The sequence below is a fragment of the Ammospiza nelsoni genome, chromosome 9 (assembly GCF_027579445.1).
Source record: "Ammospiza nelsoni isolate bAmmNel1 chromosome 9, bAmmNel1.pri, whole genome shotgun sequence".
Classification (NCBI taxonomy): domain Eukaryota; kingdom Metazoa; phylum Chordata; class Aves; order Passeriformes; family Passerellidae; genus Ammospiza; species Ammospiza nelsoni.
This window is the reverse complement of record NC_080641.1, coordinates 10,379,888-10,399,539: the sequence shown is the minus strand read 5'-3', so window position 1 is coordinate 10,399,539 and position 19,652 is coordinate 10,379,888. Positions and strand designations below refer to the sequence as shown.

Genomic DNA, 19,652 nt, shown 5'->3' with positions numbered 1-19,652 from the left:
CCCACAGTTTAGGAATGGGACCAAGAAAGACTGCTATCATTCGAAAACCATACCACATCAGTATTACTGTGCATACCATCACATCCATGCATTATTCAGAAGGTAAAAGTAGTAGTTCAGCAATCAGAAGTTGGTCTGCACCATCACATTTTCACTCACAGACTTGATCTCATTCAAAGTTGCAAGGACTAAGATCTTTAAATAGCCAAAGTATTTATTTTGCCAAATTCTGTTACCCTTCTTGTGATTAGGCATTTGCAGTCTTAAAAACCATATAAAAATTGGTACAATAGTGTTCTCCTTGCTAAAGACCTTAGCAAGAGATGTGAAACCTGAGAGGAAGCAGCTCTGTTCCCACTCCCAGGAGGTTTTTTCTGCCTGTTAGATCAGAGGCACATGGGAAGAGCAATATGGACATGAGGGGCAGATTCACACACCTTCACACACCTTAGAGCAGGACTGTGGTTAGAGCTGGGGGTTTGATACTCTTGATAATCATTCAAACAATTTTTAAAAAGCCAGAGGTAAGAGACCAAGTGAAAATACAGTGTAACCTATCTGAGCACACACATAAATTCCCCATAATTATCTTTGTTTAGGAGACAAAGCAAATGTAAATATAAATGAAAACAAGTATGAACATTGATTTTTTTTTTTAATCTAGACTCAGCTTGAACCATTAGGTTTTATTTTCAAGTAAAATGAAAATAAACCAGAAAGGTTCAGTCACAGTTGAGCACAGTGCAGAACTAACATGGAAGACAGTAATTTGACCTCTCTAATGTAAGCAGTTTGAATGATTTCCCATCCAAAAGGAAGGATGTAAAAGGCTTTATTGTAAATATTTCTCAACTTTTGTGCATTTATTTATTTGTAATGAACTAATCTCTAACAAGGCAGGATGTGTTTGTATTCAGTATAAACAGATCAATGACAACATTTAGCCAAAAGGTTTTATGAGATTGATCAAAAAAGTTAGATTTAGATATAAAGGCACTGTAGTCACACCTAATTTTATTTCTATACATACTTGAGTCTCTTAAACAGTGATCTTAAATTTGACAGGTATGAGACATTCAAGCAGATTGTAATGAATGAAGTAATGGCTTATCCAAAAGCTATTTTGTGGGAGTTGATTTCTTACAGTATATCCATCAGCCAGCATTTTAGTGTGAAGGAAATCTTCAAACAGGTAAAAAGAAAATTTCTCCTGGTTTAAAACCTTACTGCTGTATTACTTTTTCACTTCAGAGAAAATTTACATTACCTTTAAAATTCAGATTATATAAAGTGCTGTTTCAGCCATTGAATAAAGTGCTTTTGCTAGAGATAGCAAAGGGATACCAAAGCATTTCTCAGTCCCACACTTTTAACTCTGTCCTTGTTACAAACAGAATTTTAGCAAATTCACTTAGCTTTTGAATAGAAAACTACAATGTAACACACAGTAATTGATTTGAGTGCTACAGGTTCTTTAGCTAGTGAGTGATCTATTCAAGACTATCATATCTTATTGAAATAAATACATTTTGAGAAGGGATATGGATTTCTTAGAAGAAAGCAAATCTATATTTTAAAATGGTGTGATGGATGTTTTTTGTTGTTTTGCTTTTAGAACTTGCAAGGCACTACAGACTCCACAGTTGAAGATCAAGATAATACCTCAACAGTCCAAACAGGTATTTCTGCTTAGTTGTTTTTCAATCTGTATTTCTTTGGATTGTAACCAGAAGAACTCTGCTTTAACTGTAAATAAGTAGTTGAGGCTTCAGAAGGTCAACATATGGTGGAGCAGCAAGCTGAGAACGTCTTGCAAGGAGAGGAAGGAGAGGAAAATCACAGAGTGTCCTGAGTTGGAAGGAACCCATAGGGATTGTGAAAGTCCAACCCTTGGCGCTGTCCAGACACCCTAGCAATCCCACCCTGCATCCCTGGGAGCATTGTCCAAACCCTCCTGGAGCTCTGGCAGTTTTGGAGCTGTTCCCATTCCCTGGGGAGCCTGGGCAGTCCCCAGCACCCTCTGGGGAAGAGCCTTTTCCTAATACCCAGTCTAATCCTCCCCTGTGCCTGGTCAGAGAGCAGAGATCAAAGCTGCCCCTCTGCTGCCCTCAGAGGAGATGCAGTTGCCAGTGAGGTGTGACCTCAGTCTCCTCCAGCTGAAACAAATGCCCTCAGCCACTCCTTGAGTGGTTTTCCCTCCTGAACCCTTCACTATCTCTGTGTCCCTCCTTTGGAGATTGCTCTAATAGCTTTATGTCTTTCTGAAATTGTGGCATCCAGAACTGTCCCCAGGGCTTGAGGCAAGGACATCCCAGCCCAGAGCAGAGCAGGATGATCACCTCTCTCAACTGGTGCCAGAAGGTAGGGACAGTAGTAAAAAATCAGCTGGAGAAAAGAAGCTAACAGAGAAACAGGTGATCAGGGCACAGGAAATTGAAGAAACAGAGGAAGTAGAAGATAAGAAGAGTATTCCTCATGAAAGTGAAGAAAATGAGCCTGCAGAAGAGGGACTAAGCATTACACAGGTAAGTGAGCAGGAGAATAAATTTGAAGGTGAAGGCAGTCTTGTCCACAATAAGGAGGAATAGGAAGTCTTTTTGCTGAGAATGAGTAGAAAGTCCTTTTTTGCTTAGTTTGCTTACAAAGCACACAGGGCTTTAGATACTTTTATGGGAAAATGGAGTGAATAAAACACTTCACAACCATTCTTTTGGGTCTTTTACCCTTGTAGAAACCCTTTGCATAATTTTTTTAAATCTGTCTTTCATCACAGCTTGTGGTGAATGTTTTTAGCTAAGTATTTGTACCCAAGTATTAATTTTTCAGTTTCCATGAATTTATTACCATAACAAAAGCCTTTTAAAACATTTTAACTCTGCCTATGTCTTGCAGGCATATAAATATATTTATATATAAATAAATATATAAATATTGCCAGTACTGTGTAACTGTCCAGATTGAGAATAAGAACATTGTTCTAAATTTCCTTAGGATTCTTACACTTGCTTATGCACTATTGATTCTATGCTGATACCTTTAAAAGTAATGTGATAATTTCCAACAATTTCCCAGTAAGTGTCCACGAGCAGTGAGGGATAAAGTGTTGAAATTGCCACGGAGGTTTTTTCCACTGCTAGTGGAAATACTTACACTGTTCTTGGACTTGAACAGGCAGGAAAGACTGAAATCACAGAGAGGTATTTTATAAAATATGAAGAAGAAGAATCACTTCCCATGTACCTGAAATATGTACTTATCACAGAAGCCATGTTTGTTGAACTGAAAGAAAGGTGAGCTGAGAACAATTTCTGTTTGTTCTTTCTCTTTATGTGATGGACAAATTTCAGCTGTTTACAAGAAACATTAGACTAGAGAGGCAAAAGTTATCAAATTATTAGTATATAATTAGATATTTATATAGTTAAATTTTTAATTATAAAATTATGCTCGTACAATTATTATGTTATTCCACTTGTTAAATTGATATAAATATGAGAAAATATTTACATTGCTTTGTATCCATGGCTGTCAAAGTACCACAGAAACATTAACCTTTACAAAAAATTCATATTTTATGGAAAAATATTTAGTGAGAAAACATATTACAGAAAGACAAGTAATTTGCCCAAATTGCCTGCCATGAAGGTAAAATGCCTGATACTCAGTAGTAAGCAGCTAGCTCAAAAATGCTACCAGTATTGTGCAAATGGTACTGAAACAGCACCTTCCTATATCCAGAAGTTGAATTCTTAGAAATAATATATTCAATAAATTCTTATTCAGTATGTACTATTCCTCACTGTAATATTTCTTTTTCAATCATAGGATTCGCCTCTGCTTTTTTGAACACTTGGAGAAATGGTTTGCAGAATCCTTGTCCAACTCCTATGTCTTTGTAGCTGCCAAGAAAGAGGAGCTGAATTCAATACTCCTGCTGCATCTTAAATTGCATCAACAAAAGAAGGAGGAGATACAGATGAACATCTACCATGTTCGAGCTGGTATTGACATCTTTTTGTATTCTGAACATCACCATCCTAAGTGGGCCAAAACCTGTTTCAGCAGTAGTTGACTCAGTTATAGAGGACAAGAGAAAGCAGTTGAGTGTCTATGAATTCCCAGTATATTATGCTACTCACGTATTTTTAAAATAACATTTCTATAGCTCTTCTGGTTTGTGCTGTGTTATGTTTGGAAAAATACACAGCAGTGCCTTAACAACTGGATTATGAATGTTGAACATTCTATTGTCAATGTTTGTGAATTCTAATCCAACTTGAAATTATTTAACAAGAGTTAATGGTGTATAAAAAATATTTTAAGAAGTGTTGCAGAAAAAGAAATTAGCAAGCTGAGAGAGCCAAAATGTCAGGGAGAGGATTTAATTCTGATATATGAGATAATGAGAGGGAGGATTTAATTCTGATATATCACTGAGCAGCTACAGAGCATCTTCTAATCTTTCTGCATTTTTCTTACCATAAAAGCCTGAAGTGTTAGGTTTTTATGGTAAGAAAAAATATTTTACACAGGTTTGTTGGTCTTTAACATATAAGTTAAAAAATTCTTCATTTGGAGAGTAGGCAAATAATTTTTCAATTTCCGTTTTTCTGCAGAGCACAGGTTCTTCTTCTGGTAGTTTCTTGAGGTGATTGGCTGGTTCTTGATTTATGCAGCTATCATTCCAGAAGAAATACCAAAACTGATTTTTTTTCCTTTCCATCACAAAACCAAGGTTTTTTTCCATTAAAAAATATAACCTTTAATTTTGTTACAAGACTGGCAACAGAGAGATAATGGAGATGTTAGCAATGACCAAAAATTAAGGAAAAAGAATGCTTAGAGCAAACAAGAGGCATTTGTGGTTTGAATGGTTTAGGAGCTGTTAAGGATATACGTCCTTCACAGGAGAAAAGTCAAAGAAACCAAACTGAATATATTTAATTTGTATATTTTAGCTACTATGAGCTCTGTTTATTTTGCTGCTGCAGTTGATCACAGGTTAACTGGGTATTGTGATAGCTCACAGTAAAGAGGAAATAATGTCCCTATTGTAAACTTCCTTTCTTCTCAGCGAAGCTGTCACTTCACAAAGAGAACCTTGAGTGCCACTGTAAAGTGCTGGCAGAAAGCCTGGAAAAGGAGAAAGCTGAATTCCTCAAATTTTCAGACCAGCTACAGAACCTGAACACAAACTTTCATTCCCGAGTCCAAAACTTGGAGTATGACTTTCTCCACGCTCCTGTGACTGGGCAGTAAGTGTGCCACTGCTGTTGCTATGAATCTGCTTAGTTAATTACTCCTGATTGCTGTCTGAGATATTTATGGTTTGCATTCTGAACCTGTTTTGTGTGTCATTGCTCTTCAATGAAGACTACTACTGCTTTCATAAAACTTAAAAACATAAAGAGTTTCATTCTCTTTCCCTGAAGAAATTAAAATCAGGACTGAACACATGGAAATTCTCATCTCCTTTCAAAGTGCTGGCAGTCTTTGAGTAGAAGAGATGTTTCATGTGTTTAGATTTTATCCAGTTTACTGAATGTGCACAGTAATATCAGTTGACTATTTTTGAAGAGAAGTGCCAAATAGTATCAGCTGTTGCTGATATCTTCCATGGGTTCATCCAAACCATGCCAGCTCAGGGAGTTGCTTTGAGAGTCATAAATCACTTTGGAGTCCTCAGTTTTTGTCATGTCTTTACAGCCAGAACATGCTGAATCATCCTGTGTGTTCCTCTTCAGACAAGTTTTCTCTTTTTTTTTATTATTTGCTGTTAGATCAGTTTCTTCTAGCAATAATCTGGAATCAGAGCTCCACAACCAGCTGGAATCAATCAGGATTACTGTGAGAAGTTACCAGCAGCACTTGGAGGAAGCTTTTGGAAAACTAAGGGATTCGAATGTGGATTTTCTCAAAAGTTGCAGGTACATAGATTTCATGGAAATGTTGTTTATAAATGGTGACCTAGTTCTGGGAATCGGTGTTTGTTGCATAGGCAGAACAGTAAAAGTAAAGTTTATTTTGTTATTCATCTAATTTCCTATTTAGAAAAAGAAATGTATCTTGTTAAACCACAATTATTATGCTGTTTTCATCACATTTGTGTTGTTTCAGGGCTGCTTAACTAAAATGGTCTTGGAGTAAAATGACTCACAGCCAATTGTTTATATGTTTGCTTTCAGATTATTTTCAGAGAATGGTGACTTTACATCTGAGGAGGTAAAGTTTTTCAACGAGTGTCTACAGAAAGAAAGTAAACAAATTGACTTGATTGAAAGTTCAATCAAGAAAGATGTGGAGCAGTTAAAGTCGAGCTGCTTGAATCAGGTATGCAGAATGATATTATTTCAAATGATGTTTTCTGTTTACATATATGATGCAATTTGCAGTCAGCCTGCTTTCAGATTAGAACTGTCAGTCTGTCCTGTTTGGCAGGAAAAAATTGGTAGAATGGCAAGTTCTATCATTTGAGTTTTAAAAAGTGAAAAATTATCTGTCTTTTGTTTCTGACATTCTTTAAGGCTAATGAACTTCTCAAGCAGTGTGGAAAAAAGTTTGCTTCTCTGTCTCTGAGCCGAGCCTTTATGGAGAAGGTCCATCAATGTTTAAGAAAGCTAAGACAGCAAATCAAATCAGAGGTACAAACAGGAACATCAGAACTTTGCCTAAATTCAGTATAATAGTTTTCTTTTATACTTTTGAGGAGATTTTGGCAGATTTCATAGTGGACAAATATTACATAATTTTTTATGTTAATTTAAGACTGGTTTTCTGTCACTATCCACTTAAAACAATTATTTTGAATACTGCTGCAGCTGTGCTGGAACACTATGGCCTTGTAGCACATTGAGTATGTACATCTGAATTCACCAATATTTTTGTGTGCTGCAGCTGCTTTTGTGAATTACTGTTTTCAGCTTCTCCTCTGAGTACCAGGGATTCTTAACCAGTTTTTTTCAGTGGTTCTAATGGTTTGAAAGTAGAGCCTCTGAAATTCCTGTGAATGGGGATTTTACTTTTCCAGTTTCTTAAAGTTTGTTTCTGCTTCAGGTAGCGAATTCCAATTTGCAGTCAGTCACATTAAAGTCTTACCTGGAAAAGATTCAGCAGAAGAGAGATGCTTATGTTCATTCTACTGCAGATAAAGAAGTAAGTTCTAATCAGGATGTAATGGTATTTAATTTGACTTGCTATTAATTGTTATTAATTTAGTATAAACTAATATTTTCAAGAAAGACTTGTTTCCTCATATTTGGGGTTTGGCAGAAACACAGAATTTTTGTTCAGAAATTCAGCTGGAATAGAGTTAATATCTTCTCAGTAGCTGTTGCAGTGCTGTGGTTTGGATTCAGAATGAGAATGGTGTTGATAACTCAGTTTTTGCTAAGTCCTGTTTATCCTAAGCCAAGGACTTTTTTTTCCTTGTCTCCTGCTCTGTCACTGAGGAGGTTCACAAAGGAAACTGGGAGGGAGCATAGCTGAGACAGGTGACCCAAATTGGCCAAAAAAGGGATATTGCAGCTCATGGAATGTCATGTCCAGTTTATAAACTGGGGGAGTTATCTGGAAGGGCCATTCTGGCCCCCCAGGAAGGGGGGTTTGGCATTGGTCAGCAGGTGGTGAGCAATGGTATTGTGCATCGCTTGTTTTTCACTTTTTATTATCATTATTATTATTATTTACCATTATCACTGAATTTCACTTTATTTTAAATTATTAAATTGTTCTTAACATAAATGTTTTCCTTTGATTCTCCTCCCTATTCCACTGGGGCAAGGAGGGTTGAGCTGTGTGATGCTTCTTTTCCAGCTGGGTTTAAAACCACAACAGTCCTTTCTGGACAGTCAGTACCTGTTTTCCTGTTTGCCAAACCAAAACCTCAGCCTCTTATACAATCTTGTTGCTTCCATGAATGTGTACATAAACTGGTGACAGAACAAAGGCAAATAATATTGTTTGCAAGAGTCAGCATGTGTGAAAAGGTTAGAACAGTCAGTTTAGTAAATACCATCTGTTTTATCATATCTTTCAGGCTTTAACCTCTGAAGAGTTGTATGCTTTTGCCAGAGAGATGTTGAAAGAGCTGGAAAAGAGGAGCAAGTATCTTGACTGTTTTGTAGTAAAAGCAAATATCCCACTTGCCACTGTAAGACAACTTTCACATTCTCTGTATTTTATTTAATATTGAGAGAATTTTCATATGTACATGTTTCAATGGCTTTTCAGATTTTGTGCTTTCAGTTCTCAAATGAAAAAAAAATCTGCATTATGCCAAGGTGTCAAAGACACTAAGATTAGGACAGCCCTTTTTTAGAGGTTGAGTAAATCAGCAAGTTTCCAAAATGCTGAAGAGATACATGGCATTGCAATGAGTTACCCAGTTCTTCACAAGAGTTTGTTTTCAATGTGTAGCACTGTTCAGAAGTACATATTTCAACAGTTTCTTTAAATTATTTTTTAAAAAATTCCCAAATATGTCCTGAAGGAATTTTGTTTTTATCAAACAGGTTGTGTTTTCTTTCCTCCCTTTTCTGGAAAGTCTGTCTTTATTTTGTAATCTCAGTGGATCCTTGTTTTAAGAGTATATCCTTAAGTACTGTTTATGATTATTGTGAGAACCTACTTTTAACTGCTTTGAAGTGTTTTAGAGCTGAATAGCTGTAACAACATTGCTGTTAGAATGACAAAAAGTTTATTTCAGCCTGTGAGCAAGATATTGTCTGTTTAGAAAATCTGCTCTAGTAGTCAGTCATTACATGGAATGCTTTCACTTACTGCCTGCTGTGGTCTACAGGGCTTCATTTTTCTTCCCATTTCAGGAGGCCCTCACCACTCCTGGCACAGATGGGACATTGCAGGAGCACTCAGCCACTCCTGACGTGGATCGGAGGTCACAAGCTTCCTTTGCTCCTGCTGTTCCAAGAGACAGTCTCAGTTCTGAGAGCAGAAGGATGGTGATGGGACTGGATCCTGACAAATTCCCTTTGTTAAATCCAAGTGGAATGGGTACATCAATATTTGATGATTTGGCTATAAAAGTTATTGGAAATTTAGCTGGGTAAGTACTTTATTTATATTTTATTTTATAATTTCTTTGCCCAGAACTAGTGAATAGACTGGTCATAGGTAATACTACTAGGTATTTCCTAATCAGTCTAAATTTAAGAATTAGTCTAGGTGAAATTGCTTTCTTTTTAAACCCAAGATTTCTCATAGCCAAAAATACCCCTTTGTGAGTGACATCTAATATACAATGATAAATTTTAGGTATTTTATTTTTGTCTTCTAGAGCCTTATTTTAGTTCAAAGTGACCACCTGCTACATAGTTGACTGAATATACAAAGTGTAAAATGAAGAGTGTGATAAATGTTTGATTTCCAAATAGTATTTGAATGCAGTTTTGCTTGTAGAAATTCCAAAATTCCAGTTAAATCATCAGTCCTATGAAATTACTTCTATATACACTGTCAGTTGTAAAAGTAACCCTATTTTTTAAATATGATCTCAGAAATTTAACTAATTTAGCACATGATAGGGATAGAGAAATTGCCTAGTTTGCTATATAATATAGTATAGAACATAAAATGACAGGATATGCAGTAGTACTTAGCTCTTTTTTTTTTCTTTTTTTTTTCAGATTTGACCCATCAAAAAAATACCGAGACCTAAATCGGGGGAAAAAGATTCCAGGTGTGCCTGTATTTCTTTTAATATTTTCTTTTCATCTAAATTGCAGTTCCTGGCATGTGGCTTCTATGCTAGGAACTCTGAGATAGTTGAGCTTCTCAGCTCTTTCCCTGAGCATCTTTATTGAGATATAGATGATTTGGGGCTCCTATAGCAATGAAAGCTGCAGAATGAGATGATAATATTATAAAGAGTGCCTGTGTTTGTGATAGCAAAAGGCAAATGGGTTGAGAAAAGAAGCAGAATAGGAATCATGAAGTATATAGGGAATCAGGGATCCTTCTCACACTGTGTCATCATCTACTCAAAGGTGAGCACAGAGGTAATCTTAGATGCTCCCTACCTAGTGTTCCCATTTCCTTATCTCTCTTCTGCAGACTCTGACATTTCAAAGCCATTTCCAAAGCTTTCACATCTGCAAGTCCCCATGACCACCAATACTGTGAATGTAACCTATTCATTCTCTTTCTTTTCCTGCATCCAATTTACTTTAAATCTTCTCCACCTACCATGTGTTTTCTGTGACATTCCTGGGACCTTTACTGCTGTTGCCACTTCTGAGTTACTTCAGGTTACTATGTGACAGAAATGATTGCTCCAGTAGTTGTCCCCTCCATCTTGTAAGGAAATGTTAGAGAAATAAGAATACAAAATATATATATACCCCAAAAGCACTTCAGTTGGCATTTGTGCAATATTCTTCTTTCCTTGTTGACTATAAGCTGTTCTTCCCCCAGGAAAGAAGAGGGTATCTGATGCACATTCTCAGAAGTCTTCTAGCAAGAGGTCATCTCGGGATGAAACCAAGGGAAAAAAAAGGTACGACCCCTAAAAGGAGGAATTCCACTTTAAATATTCCTATGCAAGAATTTACCTAAACTTTGTCTATCCATTGAAAGATTCTTACTGCTTGTTTGTATAGCCTTCTTTCCATCTGCTGCTTATCACTTGGAATCTCTTACCTGTTTATGTCCCCATGATCAGCTTTGTGGGGTTTTTTCCCACAGATTTTGACTGGAAAAATACTATTCTTCTCCTTCATCTGGTGCTGTTTTCTATTTTGAATTTGTTGAAATATAGACTGACTCTTAAATCAATGTGGCTAAATTTTCAGGTGTGACTCAATGGTTTGTCTTCAGCTTGGTCCACAGATTGATGAAATGAGCTACTGTAATAGTGAAAACAAAAAATTTTTGAACAACTGGGAGTTTAGAAGAGAATTCTGAGAATCTTTTTCCATCAAAATACTGTCTTTATATTGTCATGGTTTGGGAATGGTATTCCCAATTTTGTGCTCCTAGCAAAACACTCCAAAACCTGTGCTGCTTGCTCACTCCCCTTTCCCTGCTGCACCTGGAGAGGAAAAATTGGAGCAAAAAAGGTGAAGATAAAGTTGAGATAAGAACAATTTATTAGAAACAGCAGTGAGATAAAAAACTAATAGTAACAGCAACAATGTTAATAGCAAAGCGTACAAGACAGGCAAGTGATTCACGTGTGAATGCTCACCATGAGGAAACCCCTGAGACTGCCACCACATTCCCCAAGAGCAGGGACCCTTCCAGCCACCCCCACAATGATGAGAGGTAGAGAATAACCTCCAGGTCCTGGCCATACCCCCTCCTGGCTGCTGCAGAAATTAACCCTGTCCTGACCAGAACCAGGACACATAGAATACTGGTTCTAGAGTTAGGTTTTTACCAATTTTTCTCCAGTTTCATCTCTGTCATATGACTGACAAGCTCAAATCATCAGCCAGAGATAGAAAACACTTGTGGATAGTTTCAAATTAATGTTTTTCCTTTCCAGTGAAAAAGGCAGAAAATCTCTTACCAAGGATGATAGATCCCAGATATTTGGAAAGAAGCCTACAGAGTCTGAGTAAGTCATGTATTTCCAGAATAAGAAGTGAATCTATAAAAACCCTCTATGTTTTTATAGAGGTATATTCTATATACCCTACATGTATCTATGTATCTGTCTATGTATCTATCTATCTGTCTATAATTATGACTTAGAGTTCACCATTGAATTTTGAGGTATTTAGCCTTGATATTTATAGGTCAGAGTAGTTCCAGAGCAATTAATTTTTGCAGTGTAATAATAATGAAGATCCAAGGCATCTGGTTCATTCTGTCTAATGTCTGAAGTGGAGGTCTTATTGGAGCCCATTTTGTACATTTATAAGAAGTGGGTGAGGAATGTAAAATAGCCTCTCTTTCAATTATTTTCACACCTAAGACGACAAATACATTTTATATCTTTATTCTTGTATTCTGTATTTATTGGAATAAGCAAGGTTCCATTCCCCTTCTCTAAGAAAATTATCTATTGTTTCTTCATATGTGCAGCTGTAGACTAGAGAACTGAGATGTTTAGTACATGCCATGCAAAACTATTGAAATTAATGCTTAAGATGTTTAAGTGTTTGGGAATTTTATTCTATAGTGTTTCAAAATGGTTCCAGTAAACAGCTAGACCCACCTTGAAATATTTTTGCTTTATCTAAAATGCATGGTAAGCTCTTTGGGCACAGGAATTTGGCTAAGATGGCTTTTTTGTGACAGTGACATGGCTGTGCTCTCCAGTGAGCAATTACAATAGCCCCTTGTCCTGGCTGCATATGAAGAGAAGCTGTGCTAATGTGGGGGAAGGTTCTTAGGCATTCTGAACATTGGTTTGTGTATGCTCTGAAAAATGTACTAAAATTAACCTGAACGAAATACTTGAAAAACAGTGAATATTGACAGTATGATTATTTAACAGTGTGATGATATTTTAAAATTTTAATTTTTTTTTTTGTTTTCAGTACTTTTAAAGGAATTATTTTGAATATTCTCTGGAATGGTAACAACACCTTGCTCTGTCTTGGTGAGGTAAGGAAATGTCATGTTCTTTAGTCAGCTCTGTTTTCATAGTTGTGCTCCTGTGTCAGAGAAATCATTTGCTTCTTTCAATATTTGGTAGTCCATACATTTTCCTTTCTTCTCCTACTGTTGTTTACCTAGATGTGATGTATTTAAATGTGTTATCAACATTTTTCTGGTTTATTTTTCCCTTCTGCAGGAGTTCTACGGAGACAAGAAGAATCCTTACTTGGGGATGCTTGAAGATCTGCCAGACACATTTGAACATTGGGCAGACATGATCAGAGTGAAACTACTGTCATACCAAAGGCAGACAGATGATTACTACAATTTTTGTCTTGGGGGTAAATTCATTCAGTTAAGACTTGCATTTTCTTGTGTATGTAATTTTCATGTATATATAAGGTGAAAATTCCAGTGACCAAGAATTACATTGTTGTCGTAATCCATCACACTCAGTGGAAAAACTGCAGTTGACTTTACTGGAAATTGAGCCAGTATTCTTTTTGTATGTTTTATCAGCTACAAAAAGTGTAGCAAAGGGCACTTGACTAAGTTAAAAAACCTGTCCAAAGTCACATTTTTGAGCAAGTGTATGTTTCTCAAAGCATTGCACCTAGAAAAAGGAATGTCAGGGACACAATCTCTGGGAGAGAAAATTCCAGGCTGTTTGTGTCACATGCACACCCTGTCTTTTCCAAAAAGAATTTCAGGATCAGCTGAAGTGGTTTGAGGAGGAGCTCTCTTCTGTTTCCCAACTGGTTGTGGAAAGTCTTTTAAAAGAACACGAGCAGAAGCTCCGCTCTTTTACTGGGCATATTCAGCATCTCTTCAACAGACAGCTGAAAGATTGGGAAGATGTGAAGGTACGTACCATGGACATACTAGAGTGATTTATAGTGTAACCCATGGTAAGTGCATCAGAGTGATAACATTTCATTTTTCTCATTCTCACTGTTTGTGGTCAGCTCAGCAGAGAGTGATGAAGCAGAGTTTTCTGTGCTTGCACTTAGTCTGCTTAGTTCTCCTGGAAGCTTTGGATTTCGTGGAACTCTGTCCCTTCTCTCCCAGCTTCCAGCACTGAGCTGCCTCTTTCTGATCTTGTCAGCTCTGCCTTTCATCTTACACTTGGATTGTCAACTCTGTGAGGGCTGTGACCTTGGATTATGGCCAGACAGCTCCTACTGTATGGGTGCACTCCTCTGTAAAAACTGTGATGGAGGGATAATGAAATACTATATTTATCATCATCCATAAAAGAGGCATATTTTGTCAAATAATATCAGAACTGAGAACAGAATCATAATGGCGATCACACAGAAAATGGTAAAGTGTCTTGAGATTGTGTCTGAGTATTAAGAATTAGGAAAAAATTACAAATATAGAGATATAAAAAATACTTTATTTACCACATGGTAGAAGAGATGATTTTTTATTGAAAATAAATCCCAAAGTTAGACCAGAGGCCAGCAGACAGGCAATTTGGTGCATATTGCACTGCAAAGCTTATATCCAGACAGCCAAGAAGTAGCTCCATTTTCCTTGTCTTTCTGAATGCCTTTATAGAAAATGTTTGGGGTTTACTTCTTCCTTTTTATGACTCACAGTATATTCTTTACTGAAAGCATCTCTTTCTTACCTACTTGCTTAAAGACTATGCACCGGAGAAAATTACATTACTCCCTGGGACATCCAAATAACTGCCTTCAGCTGGAGGCTTTGTGCCAAGAGGAAATGAAAAGGCAAAAAGATCAAACTGATGGTGTTCACCTCAACACAAAGATGCTGCAGGTAATTGTAAAGCCCCTGCTTAATGTGAACTTAAATGTTTTATTTGGAAAGAAGGGTGTATTTTGGATACATTCTTCCTCCCCATCCAAAGGAAACTTGAAATTTTTTGCAGTTTTAAGCAATCCTGTTCATATATTGCTAAACTTTTAAGTGGTATATTGTCAGCATTAGATCAATATAGACATAAATATATCTGCACACATACAGCTGCTTAGATACATTGTGGAACTTATTGATATTTTATATCATTCATAGAATCTACTGGCTGTGAGCTTAATGGTGGGAGGAGTATTGGCTGTGGTGGTGACATCCTCTGGTTAGTTCTCTTACCTCCAGACAACAGATTCCTGGAAGGGTTTCTCTGTGCATTTCCTTAGTGCAAATAATGTCACTTTTCTACATAAGATTAAGAACTGAAATAAGTTGAATCTACAGGAGAGATTCAGGAATCAAAATACTTTTCCCCCTTTGCCCCCTGGGTTAATTGAAGGTTGGTTCCCCAGCATTAAAGCCTGTTGTTTTGTTCTCTCAGGCCACTTACTCCAAATTGTACACTGTCTGAGAGAACTGATATTTTTAATTCCATAGTATGTCCTTCTGCTCCTAGCTCTGCATACAGACACAGAAACACAAATACCTGATTGAGAATAACACCTGGGCTAAGCACTTCCACCCAAAGTACCTGAATTACAAAATGATCTTCTCTTTGGCTAGAAGCTGTTTTTATCATGTTTAACTCAAATGTGTAACTACTAGGTACCTGTACTCAAAACTCTAGTTTTTTGATCTTTACATCATCAGGCAATGTTAAGAATACTGCAGAGACACTTTAAGACCCTTTTATGTGCAGCTTTGAGCCTTATGTCTGTTATCTGCAGCTGCTGCAGAATGCCAGGGTTTGATATTTGTGTAGTCTTTCAGAGCCAAGTTAAAAGGAGAGGAGATCCAATTATCAAAGGAATTCCTCTCACTTGTCTCCAATGTTGCAACAGGATTGTGCTGCTGAATGTGCTCAAAGCTTTTTTTCTGCACTGGCTGCCCTGACTGAAAAGCTCCTGTTGGAACAAGATGATACCATCACTGTTGATGATGTAAAAGCAGCAGGTAAGAAGAGAAGAGATTGCTTGTTCAGGCCTCCTCTCCCTTGTCAAAGATTGCAGCAGTCTGTCCCTAGGAAGAAGAGGCTTTTACATTAAGATTATTTGATTGAAATTCAAAGATTTGCAAAATAAAGTATGCAAAGCTATTTCTTGAGTGTGAAGAGCATTGAGCTGCACAATTATTCCAAAACAGTTGTGTTCCTGACATTGTTTCGTTTCTTCTGAGCATATCTTCTGTTACCTCCCAGGAACTGAAATACCCACTGAGAAGATGCCTACTTTAATGTGCCGTAAACAGTCTGAACTTCCTCCAGGAACCTCCAAAGTTCAACAGTCAGTCAGACGGGGAAGGAGGTAGTATTTGGAGATACTGAACACTGTTCTGTCAAATTCCTCTGCTCTGGACTCATAACAAGCCCTGTCCTGATAGTTTTCTCCTGCAATTGTTGAAACTGCAGCTGATCATTAGTAATGTCATTGAACTAGTAATGGGCTAGTTGGAGTGGGTAATGATTTTAAAGAAAGAATTGCAATAGAGCCAAATAAATTGAATTACATATAGTATTGCAAAACAATACCATGTCACTGCTATTGCTGTGCCACTTGTTTGTCACTAGTTATCAATTCATTACATTCACATCTGTGAATTGTCTGTGTATTGTCATTTAGAAGAAATTAATTCTATATTGTGGAGAGATCTTGATGCTTTCAAAGAACAGGTAGTTGTACTAAACAAAGACATTTTTAGGGTAAACCTTTAGTGGGAAAAAAAATAAGATTGATCTTTGGCACCTTAGTACAAGCAACATGAATTAATATGATCTGTTTTCTAACTTCTTTTAACGTCTTTTCTCATGTGTTTGTTTTGGTTGGTTTGTTTTTTTTATAGGTCTTGGCCAGGAATACCTGAGACTTCTGTTCCTGACACTCCAGACTATATTCTGTGCACAGGAACTGCATCAGTTTCAACAGCTAAGACTACCCTGGGCCATCTGGCAGTGGTGGATGCAAGACAAGCTGCATACACGGTGGGTCTGTGGGGAAGGACTCTTGAGTGGGCTGCTGCTGTTGTGGGGTTGGCTTTTTAATAAGACAATTACAGAATCTTAGTTGTGTGTGTAAGTTTTTAAAGTACGCAGTGTTTGCAGATCTTAAGGCCATAATATCTGTGTGAAGGAATCCTTTCTCGTGTCCATTTCTTTGTGATGCTGTCAGAAGCAGACAAGGTTGGTTCCCCATGGAGTCTTCTCATTCCATGATATGATAAAAAAAAAAAATTGTTTCAGCAGAGAAGCATGGATGATGTCAGAAACAGGACACTGCATTTTGGCACCATCATAGTTCCAAAAGCAGCTGTGCCCCAGTGCTATTGCAGTCCTGCTTGTTTTCCCTCACCTTTCTTTCTGAAGCCTTTAGCTCCAGCCTTAGATCACAAAAGCTGATTTTCCCATAAAAGATGAAGAGTTGTAAAACATTTCATACCTATCTTATATCCACAACTATCACAGATGACTGTTTCCACCATCAAAATAATCACTCTTTCTTCAATGAATCTGTTAAAAGAATGCAGACAACTCTGCCTCTGACTGGAACAGACAATGGTTCTCAAAACAGCAGTGCTCAGAAGTTAGGAGAATATTTTTATGTTAAATCACTTGGAGATGTCTTTATGCATCTGACCTGGAAGTAATTGTACTCCCAGTGAACCAAATTAACTTTTAAAAAATATCTGGTTTTAATAGGAGAATGTAAAATACACTGTCAGTGATGGCAAATGCCATCAAAACAATCAATTTGCATGTGTGTTTTATGTATCTAGTTCTGGTGCCCAGGAACCTGATTACAGCACAGATTTGAAGGGAATGTGGTTGTTTGGATACAAATGGTTAGATAAAAGGGTTGGATATAGAATGCATGCACACCACAGGAGTATTTTCCTCCATGTGTGTTGCATTAACAATACAGTACTTTGCTTTGCAGCATGGACTCTTTAAGAATAATCAAGTGCCTTGAGGTTTTTATGGTAGTCAACAAGTTTCTGTCTAGAGGAAACAACTTTTTAGCAGTTTTGTAATAGCTCAGTGGATACTTTTGAGTTAAGAAGTTCCAGCAAGAGCCTGAGTGCATCCTGTGTTGTCTTGAGAGAAGGCAACTCCTTACTCATAGGAACTAATGGAAGTGAGATGAAGGTCTAGCATTTTAGCAAAATTTAAATATTGCTGATAATTCAATTTCAGAAGTCTTTAAAAGGAACACAGAAGGAACACAGCTAATAGTTAATTATTCATATAGTTCTGTTGCCAAAGGCAAAAAATAAATGGCCTCTATGCAGTCTTCTAACACAATGGATCAGGACCTGGATTTAGGCAAATAAAAATATATTTTGTCACTACTAATTTTGTCCTTAATTTTTGGCGTTTTTTATACAGAAATACAAAAGTAAAGTTGAACAGCTGTTTGCCCAGATCAAGGAAGAAAGTGCAGCTCAGCTCCTGGCAATTCAGCGTTGGAGTGATTGGTGGGAACAATCTGTCCGGAAGATAAAGAGACTCTACATCTGAGATCAGTCACATTTTGCTGAGCTTTGTTGGTGTAAATTGACAAATTTGTATGTATGTCACTGATATTTTTTATCTTATTAATCTGTTTCATTGAAAGAAGCTACATTTTGCCTTTTTGTTTGTTTTGCCATGTTACCACTTGTTTCTTCATATTCAGTCTTAAGACTACTACTATGCTCATCTTTACATAACCACTTAGTTTGGCTTACAGTATCACCTGTTACCATTCACATGTGTCTGTGCATGGGCACTTAAAGCATATTTATGAGCAGAGTTTACAGGATTTTGTTGCAGTTTTGCCCCTGAGAGCTGGTTTGGTCTGAAAACTCCCCAAGGCATGAATGAGAAAACTCCCCAAGGTGTGAAAGAGAACTATCCCTAACAAAGCACCCTTGCATCAAGGCCCCTGTGCCCAAGCATCTCTTCACAGAGACCTCTGGCTGGAGATAGCCAGCCTGGAAAAGATACACATTTTATGTTGTCTTGGATCAACAAGCTTTGACTTGACTACCTTTCCCATTCCTTGCCTCTCTTCTCCTACCTTGTGTTGCCTACTGTTGCCTACCAATTTCTCTCATTGCCGTGCCTTGCCTGCCCCTCCATTGCCTTGCTTTATCTATCCCTCTTTTGCCTTGCCTTGCCTTGCCTTGCCTTGCCTTCCCTTCCCCTCCTTTGCCTTCCCTTCCCCTCCTTTGCCTTGCCCCTCTATTACCCCTTATTTCCTTGCCATGCTTTGCTCCTCCCTTGCCCCATTCTTTCCTCTCCCTTTTCCCTTTTCCTGCCTTGTATTGACTTGCCCTTTCTATGCCACTCCCTTGCCTGGCTTTACCTTGCCTCTCTGACTTACCCCTCCTTGCCTTTCCCTGCCTCCATCTTGCCCCTCCCTTGCCTTGCCTCTCTAGTGTTTTCTCACCTTGCCTCTCCATTGTGTTGCCTTATTTGTTCTTCCTTTGCCCATCCCTTACCTTGCCCTTCCTCTGCCTTGCCTATCCTTGCCCCGCATGACCCCTCTACCCTTGCCCCTCCTTGCCTTACGTTCACTTTCCTTTCTTTGCCCATCCCATAATCCACTCTTGTCTTACTCCACTCTTTCCTTTCCCTTGTTTTTCCTTGCCTAGCCTCTTCTTTGCCTTTCCCCTCCCTTGCCTTGCCTACCCTTCCATTGCCCTTTCTTGCCTACCTCTCCCTTGCCTTGCTGTCATTTTCCTTTCCTTGCCCCTACCTTGCCTTGCCTTGCTTTGCCTCTGCCTTGGCCCTTCTTTCATCTCTACTGCCTTGCCTTCCTATTCCCTCCCTCCTTTACCCTGCCTTTGCTTTCCTTCCTTTGCCTATCCCTTGCCTTGCTGACCTTCTCCCTTTATTTCTTTGCCTTGCCTTAACTTCCTTTTGCCTTTCCCCTCCTTGCCTTTCATTGCCCCTCTCTTGTCTGCCCTTGCCATGTTTTCCCCTCCCTTGTTTGGCTTTTCCTTCTGCCTTTGCCTACCCCACCCCTCCATTGCATTTCCCCTCTCTGTCCTTCCCTTGCCCCTTTTTTGCCTCATCCTTTCTTGCCTTGCCTTGTTTAGATTTTCTGTTCCTCCTGTTTATTACCCACATTTGTACACCAGTGTGCAGTGCCTGGGTACTGTGCCAGGGCTACTCT

General features: G+C 38.0%; 1 protein-coding gene across 1 annotated transcript in view; it reads left to right on the top strand.

The window, feature by feature from the left end:
• CCDC180 (coiled-coil domain containing 180) overlaps nt 1-18,111 on the top strand; it is a 28,115-nt gene extending 10,004 nt beyond the window's left edge. Inside the window, exons 16-38 of the mRNA XM_059478456.1 lie at nt 1,066-1,192; nt 1,616-1,679; nt 2,281-2,525; nt 3,172-3,290; nt 3,826-4,001; nt 5,075-5,255; nt 5,781-5,927; nt 6,186-6,330; nt 6,525-6,641; nt 7,054-7,152; nt 8,036-8,149; nt 8,823-9,061; nt 9,642-9,694; nt 10,429-10,510; nt 11,501-11,572; nt 12,501-12,567; nt 12,758-12,902; nt 13,264-13,424; nt 14,212-14,349; nt 15,342-15,453; nt 15,698-15,803; nt 16,339-16,477; nt 17,879-18,111. Of these exons, the coding sequence (XP_059334439.1) occupies nt 1,066-1,192; nt 1,616-1,679; nt 2,281-2,525; nt 3,172-3,290; nt 3,826-4,001; nt 5,075-5,255; nt 5,781-5,927; nt 6,186-6,330; nt 6,525-6,641; nt 7,054-7,152; nt 8,036-8,149; nt 8,823-9,061; nt 9,642-9,694; nt 10,429-10,510; nt 11,501-11,572; nt 12,501-12,567; nt 12,758-12,902; nt 13,264-13,424; nt 14,212-14,349; nt 15,342-15,453; nt 15,698-15,803; nt 16,339-16,477; nt 17,879-18,010 (2,980 nt within the window). The 3' untranslated portion in view covers nt 18,011-18,111. The remainder of the gene's footprint in view (nt 1-1,065; nt 1,193-1,615; nt 1,680-2,280; nt 2,526-3,171; nt 3,291-3,825; nt 4,002-5,074; nt 5,256-5,780; nt 5,928-6,185; nt 6,331-6,524; nt 6,642-7,053; nt 7,153-8,035; nt 8,150-8,822; nt 9,062-9,641; nt 9,695-10,428; nt 10,511-11,500; nt 11,573-12,500; nt 12,568-12,757; nt 12,903-13,263; nt 13,425-14,211; nt 14,350-15,341; nt 15,454-15,697; nt 15,804-16,338; nt 16,478-17,878) is intronic.
• Nucleotides 18,112-19,652: the final 1,541 nt, after the last annotated feature.